This window comes from Haliotis rufescens, unplaced genomic scaffold (genome assembly GCF_023055435.1).
Source record: "Haliotis rufescens isolate VD_foot unplaced genomic scaffold, xgHalRufe1.0.p SCAF_47, whole genome shotgun sequence".
Lineage (NCBI taxonomy): Eukaryota > Metazoa > Mollusca > Gastropoda > Lepetellida > Haliotidae > Haliotis > Haliotis rufescens.
This window is the reverse complement of record NW_025964190.1, coordinates 1,392,215-1,406,889: the sequence shown is the minus strand read 5'-3', so window position 1 is coordinate 1,406,889 and position 14,675 is coordinate 1,392,215. Positions and strand designations below refer to the sequence as shown.

Here is a 14,675-nt window from a genome sequence, read left to right as displayed (position 1 = left end):
ATACCACCTGTGCATTTTTTAAAGAGTGTATGTGTATTAGTAAATATAGTGACTATATTATCCTATTTAGCATATGTATTGCACAGCCAATGTCATGTAATCATTGCACCAAAGCACCATTATATATACAGTGTTAATAATAGATTGACGTGTCAGGCTACAGGAGTAAGGAAATGATCATTAGGGAGGGGACTGTCATGGAGAAGAATGGTTCATTGTTAAAAATAACAAACGCACTCACAACGTTGTGGGTTTCAAATTTATCAATATCTCCATGTGGAGATCAACTTCATTATAAAATAATATTAAAACATTGTAATTATTACTTTGAAAGAAAAACAATATTAATAAATTTAACACTGTAGATATGTCGATGTCAACAGTGCCCTTTATACTACGATTGTGTCAACGTGGCCGTGGTCCTTGAAAACAATAACACATGTTTCAGGAAGTCATCGTTTTGAAAACAAAATATTAGTTTTGTTTTCATAATATGTTTGTTTTTTACTTTTATATGACATAACTACTTATACTGAAATGTGACATATTCTCATTCCTGATTCTGAAGGAACCACATGCAAATTACAACTTGTTTTATCTTTTGGGTTACACATGTGTGCTATTTATGACACTATAGGTTCTAGCATTCATAGACAGGTATGCTACAATATTAATTTCTTTGCGTCCTGTTGATCCACTTGATCAATTTTTTTCTTGTAATGACTCTTGTGACATGCTTCCTCCTCCAGAGTTACCTTTCTCGCCGGTCCAATCTACTGGCTGTCTTCTACACTCTCCATGCTCATCGGTATCGAGGGCTATTACGATCATCTGGGGCGCGATCCGCTTGCTTCTGGTCAAATCACCGACCCAACTCAGGTACCAACCTGTTTCCCGTCTAGAACTGACCCATGTTTGACTATTGTGTCTTACTTTCATATTAGGTGTATAGTATGGAAAAACTACGCCAAGGTGTTGTGTTATAAGCACGTAAGCCAACTGCGGAATCACGGCAGATTGTAATATTGCCAAAGGAAGGGAGTTAACTGACATAAAAAGTCCAATTTCCACCCTTGCCAAACTTGGCTGGAATTTCTAGGCTCGATCATAGATCCACCAGTGGCTATGTCTCTTGTATGTCCCCCCTACTGACCAATCAGATTCCACCTCTCATATATCTTGCACTTGCTTTAAACAAAATGGCAGCGAGTCAAGACGATTTCATCGACAATAATGATCTTTATTGTAATAAAACGAGGATTCTACCTGCATCGAATCACTTGAGCAACTTGGTTAAAAAACATGAAAAGATTTGGAAAATATCTGTGGACACCCAGTTGACGGAATACATCCAGCAATCGAACGAATATGGCACCGTGGTTTGCCATGTTGTTTATAAACCTGACATCGATTTCGTTACAGGATTTTGATTGGACTATGCACAGACTCGCTAGTCCAGCCAATACATAACTTGATAACTCCAGCTTAGTTGGGCCAGGGTAGATACTGGATTTTTGTAGTCAGTTAATTCCCGTGCCTAGGGAAGATGGCCAGATGGCAGCGATACACTCTGATGACGTTAATAGGTATACTAAAACACCAACTGTTTTTGTAAATTTGTTTTGCACAATGTCAGTTTAAAGCACTGTGGGCAAAATGATACTTTCCAGATCCTTCCCTTTCTGACTGTGGACATATTCAAAGGTATCCCTAGGATGCTGGGACTGTTTGTGGCAGCTGTCTGTAGTGCCTCCCTGAGGTGAGGGAATGGGGGGATGAAACTTGGCCTAACGTCGCAGTCAGTATCATTGCGCTAATATAGCGACGTTCATGCATGCTGTACTTGTCCGGACTTATGCACGTTTTATAGTGCTAGCCCACTGAGACATCATACAGGACCTTAAAATGGATATTTCACTCAGACACAGCATACTGATTCTGAGACGACCAGTCCTTGTTCAATCCCATTAACACCGAGCACTGGCCCGGGAAATAGCAAGTTCCATCTTTTGTGGAATGTGGCGACCAGGGATCGAACCACTGACTTTCTGCTTTCTGAGGAGAAGCTCTTTCCAATGCAGCCTGGAGAAGGCAGTCCCACTAAAGACAACTGAAAGTAAAGACTCTTGGCTTCTATCATTATCAGTACACAGCTGAACGTCAGTTCTCTGAAGTAGAAGTAACAATACTTTGTGTATGAAGATATAACAAATGTTGTTTGTCCCATGAAGAAATTGTCACATAGTATATGTCCATGCAGGATGTCATCTAACAAAGGCCGACATGGATTATGTGGATGTTAAGGTATTAAATAATTCTTTGTATGGCGTTTGTTGAGATTGAAGTCTACATTTTACATAATCCCTCCAGCACTATTTCCTCTGGGCTGTCCAGTCTGTCGGCCACAACCTGGGAAGACATCCTCAAGCATCACCTGCCAAACCATTCCGACTTCAAGGCAACACTTGTAGCTAAAGTAGCAGGTAGGATGTTTGGAACACATGTTTGATATGTGTGTATAATTATGTCTGTGTCATTTTTTGTCTACCCATACCCGTCTTCCCGAGGCAAGCGTGTCCACTAGCCTATATCAAAGCCTAGTTTCTACCCTTGCCACAACAAGGCCACTTTCCTTGGCTCAACTCTGGCGCCACCTCGCGTAGATCACTAGTTGAGCCCCTCGCAATGAAAACGCGATATCAAATCAGATCACTGTTCTTATATCGTATAGCTTCACAAAGATGGCGACTACCATAGGCGACGACCAAGTCGATCAGTCAACGAAAACAATCGCGATTTCATCCCTGACACAAAACATAGGCAACACAAAGTAAACTTACAACAGCCTTTGAACTACATATGACGCTATATACCCTCAAAGAGTTTGTTTACACCGTATTACTTAGGTCGAACTTATGACAGGCTCTGAAAGCACGTAGCACGGCAACTTGGTCAGCTTATATCATGAGGTTGGCTCCCCTGAAGAAAACTAAGCAAAGCCTTGCATTTGTTTAGTTCTACACCGCGTTACAATTATCATGTCCTATCACTCATTGTGACGCAAAAGATATGTCGTCACAGTAATTATATATAGGCAAAGGCCAAATAGCAAGCTCTCTGTTGTCCTAAAAACTTATAACTAAACTAAAAGCATATAATTATTAAAATATGCCTACTCACACTGACAGTAAAAGAAGTACTATTCTAACAATATAGCCTCCGCGGTGATGCGACCGTCAAATCGGTTGTTTTAAACAAAAGGGGGTTATTGTGATTTGATTACCTCTGACTGACCAATCAAAATCAGTATTTTCCAAATTCATGATAAAATGTTTGGTAAAACACGAAACAAACAAACACACACTTGTAGAAAAACTCGTTCTCGCAAGGAAAATACGGGAACTGGGACACTTGTGTCGCAAACAAAGAATGACACTCGTATAATATCCACTATATATCATATACATGTCTGATCTCCTTTCAGTGATCATCTACGGAGTGTTTTCCTTTGGGGTAGCCATCCTAATATCATTGGTCAGTGGAACATTGTTGCAGGTATGAAAACTCATCGTAATATGGTGTGGACTCACTTAATCAATTGACAGTTCCTTTTCTCTAAACAGGGAAATAAAGTTATTTTACGTTGATTTTCTAAAATTGATTCATCTCAAGGCTCTGTTATCTGCATGTTATGAAACAAGATTAATACATTATTATTGTTTAGCTCACCAGACAAGTGAGCTTTTGTTGTGGCCTGTGTGTCCTAGGATCGAATCTGATTTTACACTTTCGACAGTTTATAGACATTTGTTTTAAAATAGTAATAAAATATTTGGTACACGTGTAATTAAAACTAGGGCAAAAAAATTGTGCCCGGTAGCATATTGTCTACTATTACTAGGTAGAGTCCCATATATTTTGTGTGACAGATGGAAAGTAGTATGTTATTGTCTTTGATAGTGAGTGCGAGGTCGACAAGCTCCGCGTGTGTGTGCGCGTGCTTGCGTGCGTGCGTGCGTGCGTACGTATGGTGAAAATACCATTTAGCTACTGTTTTGTCTTATGGACCAAATCGTCTAAGTAGGTAGATTCTTAAAACGCATTGTCAACCATTTTGCAACAAAAGTTTTGAGATTCAAAGTTTAACACAAACGATAAGGTGTGTTCAAGAAGATTTATTTCTTTTTACCCAATTATAAAGGTAAGCAGTTGTGACCAGTCCTATAATGTGTCATATCTTAGACACGGTATTAAGTGCGTTGAAGGCATCATAGTGTACAAAGTTTGCGGTCAAATATATGGTGGAGAGAAAACATGTATATATTGTGGACAAGAAACTATAAGTTCAGTCCTGTTCATGTGATCAGGACCGCCTCCGTTGTCTAATGGTAGAGCGTCCGCCCGGAGAGCGGAAGGTCCGGGGTTCGATCCCCAGCCGCGTCATACCAAAAGACGTTAAAAGATGGTACTTGTTGTTACCCTGTTTGGCGCTCGGAATTGAGGGGCTAAAACAAGGACTGGTCGGCTCGGAGTCAGTATACTGTGTCTGAGTGGGGTATTCATGTTACACTGCCGCATGGTAGCTAAGTGTGCTAGCACTATAAATCAGCATCAGTCCGGCCTAGTACAATCAGCAGCCACACACATACATACACGTGCATGCACGTCGCTATATAAGTGCAATAATCTTAGACGCGACGTTAAACCCCATTTCACCTCACCACCTGTTCATGTGATCACCAAATGAAGGACAGCATTGGCTTACCTGTGTGCAGGTTGTTTAGTATAAATATTTTGAAAGTAAAACAATTACTGACGTCAGTAAGGTGGTGTTATACCTGAAATCTAACAATTATTTCTTCCATATTCACATGCTTTGTTTCATCACAGTGCGGGTTAGGTAGGACAGTTCCCATACAAAGCCACCACAGAAGGTACCACATCTCTGGTTTGTATGTGCAAATGCCTTGGCAATGTCCATAAGGCATATATCATAAGTGTCCTCTTTATAAATGTGCAACAGCATGATAAATTGTGTCTACTTTGTCAAGACGTTTCTGTGGCAATGTACGTCTTAGATGTGTTTTCAGTCTCCTAAAACTTGAGAATGATCGTTCAGATGTTGCAGTTATGATCCGTGTTATCAGGTAGATCTTGAGTTCTGATCGCCTCAAGACATGTTGTTGTTTTTTTGCTGCAGATCAGTGTCTGAAACTCAGCAGAGTAAACTGAGTGCCTTATATTAAAGGCCCGCACATTTCAAAAACTTTAGGCCCACTGTAAAAACTGTAGGCCCATACATTTAAGCTGAAGCAGGAAGACATAGTCTTGGAATATAAATAACAGCACACAACAAGTCAACCAGGAATGGAGATTTCATTAATTTATTTATTAACGATTTCTTTGAAACATCTTTATATTGCTCTTTGACATGTTCAATATGGATCCGTTTTCGAAGCATGGGTCCCAGATTTTTTTTTTTTTTAATAACATGGCAGAAAATAGTTCATTTTTTTAATTCTATTGATAAATATGATAAATTGAAATCAAATACATATTTTCTGACTTTTTGAAAAGTGATAGATTTAATAAATGAATTATTTTGACGTGGCTACGGTGTGGCTGGTACGGTGTTGAAAGAGTTAATGGAGACCATTGAAGCTGGCCCTGTTTCTCAAAGCAATCTCAATGTTTCCCGTAACAGGGTCAAAGGCAAATTGCCATGTTTTGAAGTAACATTGGCACCAAAATGTTTCCTTGCATACAACTGTTCAGGATTCACGAAAACCCATGAGAGAACAGTTTATACATTTAATTTTATTTCATACATGTAGCTTTGTTTAAAGGACACTTAAACATAACATAGCAACATCATAAATGCTTGACTAAAATCAAATTTGAAAAACGGTTGCAGAATTTGTCGCTCTGTGCAATTTGAACGATCGGTTGGCATCTTGATCTTTTAATCACATTCACGGGGATTTTCTGCTTGCACATTCGTTTGATTACCGTGTCCACAATATGAGCTCTGAATTAGTAACAACATAGAAGATGCAGTTGTGTACTCAATTCTCAATTTTTAAACATTTATTTTATCAGAGATTTACGATAATCATTGGGAGCAATCCCTGACACAGTAGACATTGTCTTCATTATAGTGATATAATTATAAGGAGAATAAACTGTAAAAACATAACATATGATAAACCTTTACTGAACATGTCAGTTCCAAAAATATTGTTTGATTTTGCTTTACCAAATAAACTGGATACTGAAATTCTTCTTCAACATCACTGGGACATGTTTTCTATCTTGAACATTAATACCCGCATCACTTCGGGCTTTCCTCCCACATTAAGGTGACACGCCGTGATATAAAAGTAAGACTGTTAAAAGAGGCGTTAAACTAAACTCACTCACTCACTCATTGTTTGTGTATGACCAAGCGATGGTGCGTCGGCAACGTGCAGAGCGTCTATGGGTTGTGGGCATGATGGAAACTGTCAGAAGTCAGCGTGCAGTGACCAATATGTTCAATGTTTCACAGTCCGTAATTAGCAGACCATTCTATTGTACATTCTTTTATATTTTAATGGGCAGCGTCCTAGCCCAGCAAACTCCACTGCATTACATGTAGACACCTGATAATCGCTTACAGAAGTCAAGGTGTGATCGCTCAACATTATCTCCCTTGAGGAAACCAAGGTTAGCTGATACCTGACATAAAACGCTACCAGTGTAACTATCGAACAATTTCCAGATGCGTAAAGCTATCAACAACACCAATATTTGAATCATCACAGCACCATTTCTCCACTGACTTTACTCGCCACCTTTTCTAAACACAACGTTTGTGTTTTGGGTGTTAAATTCAAAGCCCCAATGATTTTCATTAATAATGTATCTAGGATTATTATATTCGCAACAAATTCAAAATTTCCACTTTATTTTCACTTTAAGACTACTTTGAAAGACTGAATCTTATAAAGTGTACAAAAGTAAATAATAAAAAATGATATCCCAATGTCACAGGTGTTTTCTTTAAAAGAAAACTCGTTCCAGCTCCTATGTGTGTTTATGCAGGAAGTTATATTTAATATCAATGTTGGCAGCAACTTTTTGTAAATTTTGTTAAGTGTCTGTCTTCGTTGAGCTACAGTGCCAAAGCACTATTTTGGCAATTAAAGCATCCTTGGTAGCGAAAAGCGCATCTATAACTATTGACAATGATGAATATGTATGTCATTGAAGATATCCGTAAGTGTCGTAGCGGCCTTTACCGGACCTCTGTGTGGATTATTCATCATGGCAGCATTTTGTCCTTGGGCTAATGCAAAGGTACGGATCACACATCATACGGTTGGTACTCTCATTGGTATGTCAACTGAAACACTTTAACGTTTAAGTGATGATTTTAGCAGGCATATGTCTCAGACTGACCAAACTTTGTGAGAATCATGAGGTTTAGGTATTGTTTGTTTGTTGTTTAACTCCGCACTCAGCAATATTTTCCAGCTATGTGACTGCGGTCTGTATATAATCGAGGCTGAACCAGACAATGCAATTCAAATGGGATACGATGACGTGCATCAGCCAAGTCAGTGAGGCTGACTCTCCGATCTCGTCAGTCGCCTCTTACGACAAGCATGGTAGCCATTTACGGCAAGCATTGGTTGAAGACCTATTCTACCCCAGATCTTCAAGGGTCAGTATCATGAAACAAAGGCAGAGTTACCCTATATTTGTCCAAAATGACTTCGAATTTGGGACAAAACTGGAAATTTTGAGACCGAAGGGGAAAGTAAAAATTAAAAATAATACAAATAATACATATACAGTAATAAGAAAAAGTGGGCCCCTTTCAGGGAAGGACATTTTTGATATCTCATCAGAAAGGGGTTACTGAAAATAGAGTTCCCACATTATCCTCTTTTAGTCATTGCTGCCATGTAGTTGTATTGAAAAGGTCATTTCTTTGTCTATTATGCCATCATGTTTTCATTTTTGTAATAAAAAATGTGATATTGACATGCCGTGATATAACTTGAATACTGTCTGCTCACTCACTCACCCACTCTTACTCTTTGCAATTGTTAACAATTACTGTAACAAATACTTAAATTTTCCTGTGACAAATACCAGAGCATACATTATTGAATATAGTAATAACGTGTTGGGAACGTTTATACCAAACCCAAATTCAATGATTGATTCAAATAGTTACAAGCTCAAATCACACTGATGACGTTTCTTGGCCTGTCAGCACTACACCTGTGCTCGTGGGTTTCACCAACGTAGTAAATGCCTGAGCCCAAAAGTCTAGATATTCGAAACGAGCTGAGATAAATCTGAACAACTTACGTTCAAAGATATGATACTATTTTCGAAACTATCAGAAACCTGTCGCAGATCGCACAAAGATATGATAACTATCGTAACTCATTTGTGTCAGAGAGTGAAAAAGTAATAATAATGTTGGATTGTCAGGTCACATTGTTTAACACGCAACTATTAAAGTGACATTTCCTACAATCCTACATATGTCCTTCGTGTAACTGTGTTGTTCTTATATATGATAAATGATGCCATGATTACCCAAATACAAATAGTGAGTGAGTGAGTTTGGTTTTACGCCGCTTTTAGCAATATTCCAGCAATATCACGGCGGGGGACACCAGAAATGGGCTTCACACATTGTACCCATGTCGGGAATCGATCCCGGGTCTTTGGCGTGATGAACGAACGCTTTAACTACTAGGCTACCCGACCGCCCCTCCAAACACAAATAGCATTCGTGTGTCATGTAAAGGCATTTTTCAAACCCAATAATGCTGGCTTTTTGCGTTTATGTCAAAAGTCAAGTTTATAAAGAAAACACCAACATTATATCTGGAAACACTCAAAACAAAAATTGTTCAGGAAGCAGCGCACCCATAATGACTATATATGTTTCTTTTGTTGTTTACATATCCAATATATTTTTTGAATTTACAAAGGACTCAAATTCAGTATCAATCTATTTGTATTTAAATTATGTAATTTAAAAGAAAATCTGTCTAGAACTAAAATTCTTATCAAAATTTCGTTCACAAAGGGAGATACTTTAGAAAATGTCAAGTTATGTTGTCTCATGGAACACGCCACAAGTTAACGTGAACATACATATAATGTAGTCTTTTTCTATTATTTTAAATTAAGTAGAGCTAATAAATGGATTTGTCGGATTTGAGTAAGTGAGTGAGTTGGGTTTAACGACGCTTTTAACAGTGTTCCAGTTATATTGCGGCGTGTCAGCTTAATGTGGGTGGAAAGCCCGAAGTGATGCAGGTCTCAGACGTTTACCACTTTGGTGAAACCCGCGAGCACGGGTATGGTGCTGACAAACCTAGCAACATAATCGGGGCGAACTGTTCGAACTGTTCGAACCCACAGTCATAGGTTTCTGGCGTGACAAGGGACGCAACTCTGCACAGCGAATCGTGGCGCCTTAGACGAGTGGGCCACCTGTGCCCGCTTGTCTGATTTGATTTAAATCTCTCTGAGGAGAGAAATATTAACATTGTAAACGTGCGATATCTATTCCCAAACGTAGTTCGATGACGTTTGGCTTGTCTGACAGCATTGCTAAGGGTCATCTAATAGTACTTGTCCGGTGACCCTATCCTTCACAATGTTTTTATTGTCTGAACGGTCTCAAGTACCTATATTTTATTAATTTAAAACTAGTTAATGTACACTTAAATTTTAACAAGACCAACATCGACTATTATTTTCAAATCGGTCCATTGAATGCAAAATTCAAAGATGATCGTGGTGAAAATGTCTATTTTATACTGATCAGAAAATTTGATTGAAATGAACATTTTCTGCGAAAATATATTGAAAAGTGATTTTTGGAAAATGTTCAAAATACGTTACTTTATGTTGATATTTTAAACCCATGGGAACAATTTTTTTTTCTTGATTTCACATATGCAGATGGATGAAAATTTATAACATGCAAAAAATAAAGACAAAAGCATTGCCACTTATGCAATCCAGAAAATATAACAGCGGAACTCTGTGCTATATGAAAACTGTAACATTGAGCAAGGTCTCGCTGGGCGAATACAAAGGGAAACCACTCTCAGTTAGAGTATGATTAGCTGACTCTGAGTTGACAATAAGGTCACGGTCAGTACTATAGCCTGCCGACACCTTCTGTTTTTATCCTTCCCAAATTATCGAAAAAGTATGTTGTTTCACACTTCTTTAGCAAGGACTCGGATAGAAATATATTATAAGCTATCGACTCCATAGTTATGTGGATCGCTGTTGTTATTAAAAACATTTCTGACGTGAAATCTTTGATGTGTGAAACCTTTTATGCTTTCTTCGTGTTTTCGAAGTGTCAGTTTGAATCCCACGGTTTGTCAAAGTTTGAACTTTGAAAATTGTTTGCAAAGTATGCCGCCATCTTTGATGAAGATAAAGTATACTTATGACAGGTATGCGGCTATCTTAGATTTATGACAACCTTTCAATATCTTAGGGCTACGATAGTTTTGAAAATAGACTACGATAGACTGCGATTTCCATACGATAACTTAATGATTCTTTTAGGGCTACGATCATTTCGGAAATCTAGGGCCTGTATCACTTCGGGCTTACACCACACATTGAGTTGACACCCTTTCCAGTGACAGACCCAATATTATACATAACTGAATACAGAAATAACATGTTTATAAAGTTTATACCAACCACCAAACCCAATGATGCAAATAGTTCCTTTCCTTCAAGATCAAATTACACCTAGGCCTGTGTCTAGGCCTGTCAGCACCATACCTTTGCTCGTGGGTTTCACATGCATCATGTCGGGCTTTCCCCCAATATTTAGCTAACACGCTGTGATATAACTGGCATACTGTTAAAAGCAGCAATAGATCCAACTCACTCACTCACTCATTCTATGCATGTGACAGGGGGCATTCACCGGTACACTCGTGGGTTCAATAATCATGATGTGGATCTGCCTGGGTTCTGCGTTTTCCGATGTTGTGAAGCCGACACCATGGCTTCCTCCTGCATCAACTTACCAATGCATGACTGCAACACCACCAGTGGCTTCGAACACGTCTACGTGGACGACGTTTACACCATCTGTGCACAACACATTAGTGGCCGAAACCTTCCGAGAGCCGTATGTATCAAATCAATATAAAAAAGCATGTGAGACAGCACTGAAATGAAATAGCTTGGTGACATGTAATACTTACAAGAAGTTCAAGACCATCATTCATTCATTTTACTATAGTCAGAATGTCATGCCTTGGCAAAATAATCAGGTGTGATGTCTTTTTAACTTATTTTAAATTGTAAATTTAAGTGATTCAAATGATATTCTACCATGAAATTGAAGAATGCTTGATTCTGATTGATTAAAAAGATGTTTTCTTTTTGCTATGGAAACCTCTTTTAAATTGACTAGCCTTTTCACACAAAAAACGTGCGCATGAAGACATCGATACCCTGTACAATAGATTCATAAAAAATGATTGCCGATCACCATAAGGATTTGGCAGGAGGGGATTTTGAAAGTCCATCAGAAAAAAATGATTTTTTAAAAGAGCACCGTTTTTAAAAGCGTTGTTGCCGTCATGGTAGAATGGAGATAAACCTACAGTGTTTTGAAATTTGATGTAGTCCCTCTGTAGAGTAGATACCTCTTATTTATTCATTTGAATAAACCAAAATTTATAAAAGAGGTATCTACTTAACAGCAGGTCTATATCAAATTTCAAAACACGGTAGGTTTATCTTCTTATTGCAAATTGCTTTTGTATTACTGAGTGTTAAAAGGTCTGATTCAAAACCAGTTGATTATTAATATTTAGTTCAGATAATAATGTACATTTTTTTTACCAGTAAGGTAGACTGATCGAGCTGTGTGAATGTGGAGTATTCGTGTATTTGAGAGTTTCTAAATAAGGCTGGTCACGTGACGACACATTGTTCCATTGTGGAAAATGATATGATAAGGCGTCCTCCTTTGTCAAAGCGTTTGACCGCTGAGATCATATGGCATACCATTTTCCTGTATTGTCGTTCATTGACTCACAATGGGTAATCTTGTCATAAACTATTTAAATATTTGGCATTATCTATGTTTATATTTTCCCATTTGTCAGTTTACGCGGCACGAGAAAGGTGACTATGTCGACCATGGGAAAATATTATTGAGAAACAAATTTCAACTGATGAATTATTTGATGGTCATTGATCAGAAGTTGCTGGATGACAGAGTAGACAACAACAATTTATGGACAACAACTTTATTTCACTGTAATAGCGACGATTCGGTATAGATCCTTATATACGGTATAAGGATCTATACCAAAACGTCACCATTACAGTAAGAAAAAGATGTTGTTATCCCAATCTCATTAAATTCAGATCTTTGTTCTCGCTTCCACTAAAGAAAGATCTGAGGACATCCCATTGCGGGTCACGTCAGGCCGACCTTGCGCGAACTTTGACCGACGAATGGAATGACCAATCAGAAGGTAGCTTTCTCATTTTTACGGCACAAATTTCAAATTGGCGAGTACGCTTCAAAACATATTTTGACGATGGTCTAGATTGTAAGGATTCAGTCGTTAAACCCGTAACTATCGTTCAGAATACACAATGTTAAAGTTTTCGAGATTTCATGACTAGAAATCACATTCCGACTGTCACTTTCATAATCTGGTAAGCGACGCATTGATTGGTCCGATGAAAGGTCGTTCTGACGTGACCCCTAATGGGATGTCTTCAGATCTTTGTCTAGCGATAGAGAGAACTAAGGTCTGATTTTAATGAGATTGCTGTTATCCATAAATTGTGTCTACTTTGAAATCTCCACTGGGACGTGTGATTTTCAAACTGACATATGAATCCATTCTCTGAATCGGTGTAATTAAATAGCCAATTCAGCAGCGATGTGTGCACCTGTTGTCATACACAAATGTGAGTGTTGTATAACTATTTGGATTTTTTGCATCTTGAGTGAACATGCTTTAGCACATGGATAGAGGAAATCTACCGGCTCTCTTATGTGTGGCTTGGACTTCTCGGCACTTGTTTGACTACACTCACTGGCTTCGCTGCCAGTTGGATCACAGGTAACAACATTATCAGATAAACCTTGGATAACTTAACTTTGGAGTTTACACATACACGTGTTTACTTCTTATAATATTTCCAGGACGCATGAATGGCCTTGTCATTTGTTTGACTACACACATCGGCGTTATTGCCAGTTGTGTACAGGTAACAGCATTATTAGGTAAAACCATGCTTGCTGTTATAGGCGACAATGCTTGTCCTAAGAGGCGAATTACGGGACCGGGTGGTCAGGCTCGTTGACTTTGTTGATGCATGTCACTTGATTTTCTGGTCCAGACACGATTATTTAGGCCTTGTCAACTGAATAACTGTAAGGCCTTGTGCGATCCCCTAATCTTTTCAGAAACTTTACATGTCTCAAACTATACTTGACCTTTAGAAAACCAAAACGTAAACTTTATGGATGACAACTCTGATTTATTGCACATAGCAAGGTTTCGATGTAGATTCTTACACCGTTTTTAGGCTTGAGGTAGAATTTTTTTTAGAAAAACGTTCAAGCGTCAAAGCACTCGGACGCAAGCGTTCTGGTGCATTTACTAAGAAGTTTAGGGCAAACCTATTCTTTATTACACATGGGGATAGAGCTAACTTCTTTAACAGATAACAAAATTGTTATCCCGTCTAACGAATACGTGTAGCTGCAATATTGCCGACACGGCTTTAATCAAGTTTTGCTCATTTTCTAACTGTTTTCGAAAATGACAACAACAAAAAATGAAGAAATATGGGGACCTGAAGAAATGTTGGGATCTGAAACTTTCAAAGGGATAGTTTTGATCCTATCATCACAACAGTGCATACAAGTCAAACGGGATTATTTCGCCCTAACATGCTGCATACAGTATGAATATCATCTCTGATCATAATTTTAGGTTTTAATCGCAACAGCCCAGTAGATCCCAGGTACTTGGTGCCTGTAGTTTACAGACTGTGCTGCTGTCTTCCCAGATCGACCAGGGCTTTCCTTTCACGAAGAACAAACGAGGATAGCATCACGGTAGTCTGAGGATAATGTTTCTGTATGTCAAGGTTGATTCAAACCTACAACCATATGTTATGTGAGCTTTCGGTGTCAAATTCATATTGGGTGCTTAGGGGAGGGAAGTTTTACAAAAATGTCCTCTTCAAAGAAAGAAACCGGAAAGCCAGATTTGTGTGACGTAGGAAAATACATGTATATGAAGAACCGTACTAGGTATTGGGCCGAAATGTTGTGGAGAGAACATCAGTTAATGGTACATAGGAAAGGTCCAAGGTGAAGGTCAGCTACTATCAATAGCGCGTGTGTACCACGTTGGAATCGATAGCGGCCTGATATCTCATGCACATGGAAGAGACAAGTACGTGAATAACATCCTGGGGAATGGTAGCCCTCTCAGCCTGCAACGCATATGCAACCTACTGCAACGTTTGGGGTTGTGGTTGACGTCGGAGTAGCCGTCTATCCGATTCATCCAACAAGTTCAAATCAGGGGATCTGGAGGGCCAGGGGAGAACATCAACGTTGTTCTTGTGTAGACAGG

The 14,675-nt window shown here is 38.7% G+C and overlaps 1 protein-coding gene across 1 annotated transcript in view; it reads left to right on the top strand.

The window, feature by feature from the left end:
- Nucleotides 1-14,675, top strand: part of LOC124151260 (sodium-dependent multivitamin transporter-like) — a 38,515-nt gene that overhangs the window by 21,213 nt on the left and 2,627 nt on the right. Inside the window, exons 9-15 of the mRNA XM_046523644.2 lie at nt 750-879; nt 1,671-1,759; nt 2,371-2,483; nt 3,485-3,555; nt 7,252-7,338; nt 10,965-11,182; nt 13,045-13,145. Coding sequence (XP_046379600.2) covers nt 750-879; nt 1,671-1,759; nt 2,371-2,483; nt 3,485-3,555; nt 7,252-7,338; nt 10,965-11,182; nt 13,045-13,145 — 809 coding nt within the window. The remainder of the gene's footprint in view (nt 1-749; nt 880-1,670; nt 1,760-2,370; nt 2,484-3,484; nt 3,556-7,251; nt 7,339-10,964; nt 11,183-13,044; nt 13,146-14,675) is intronic.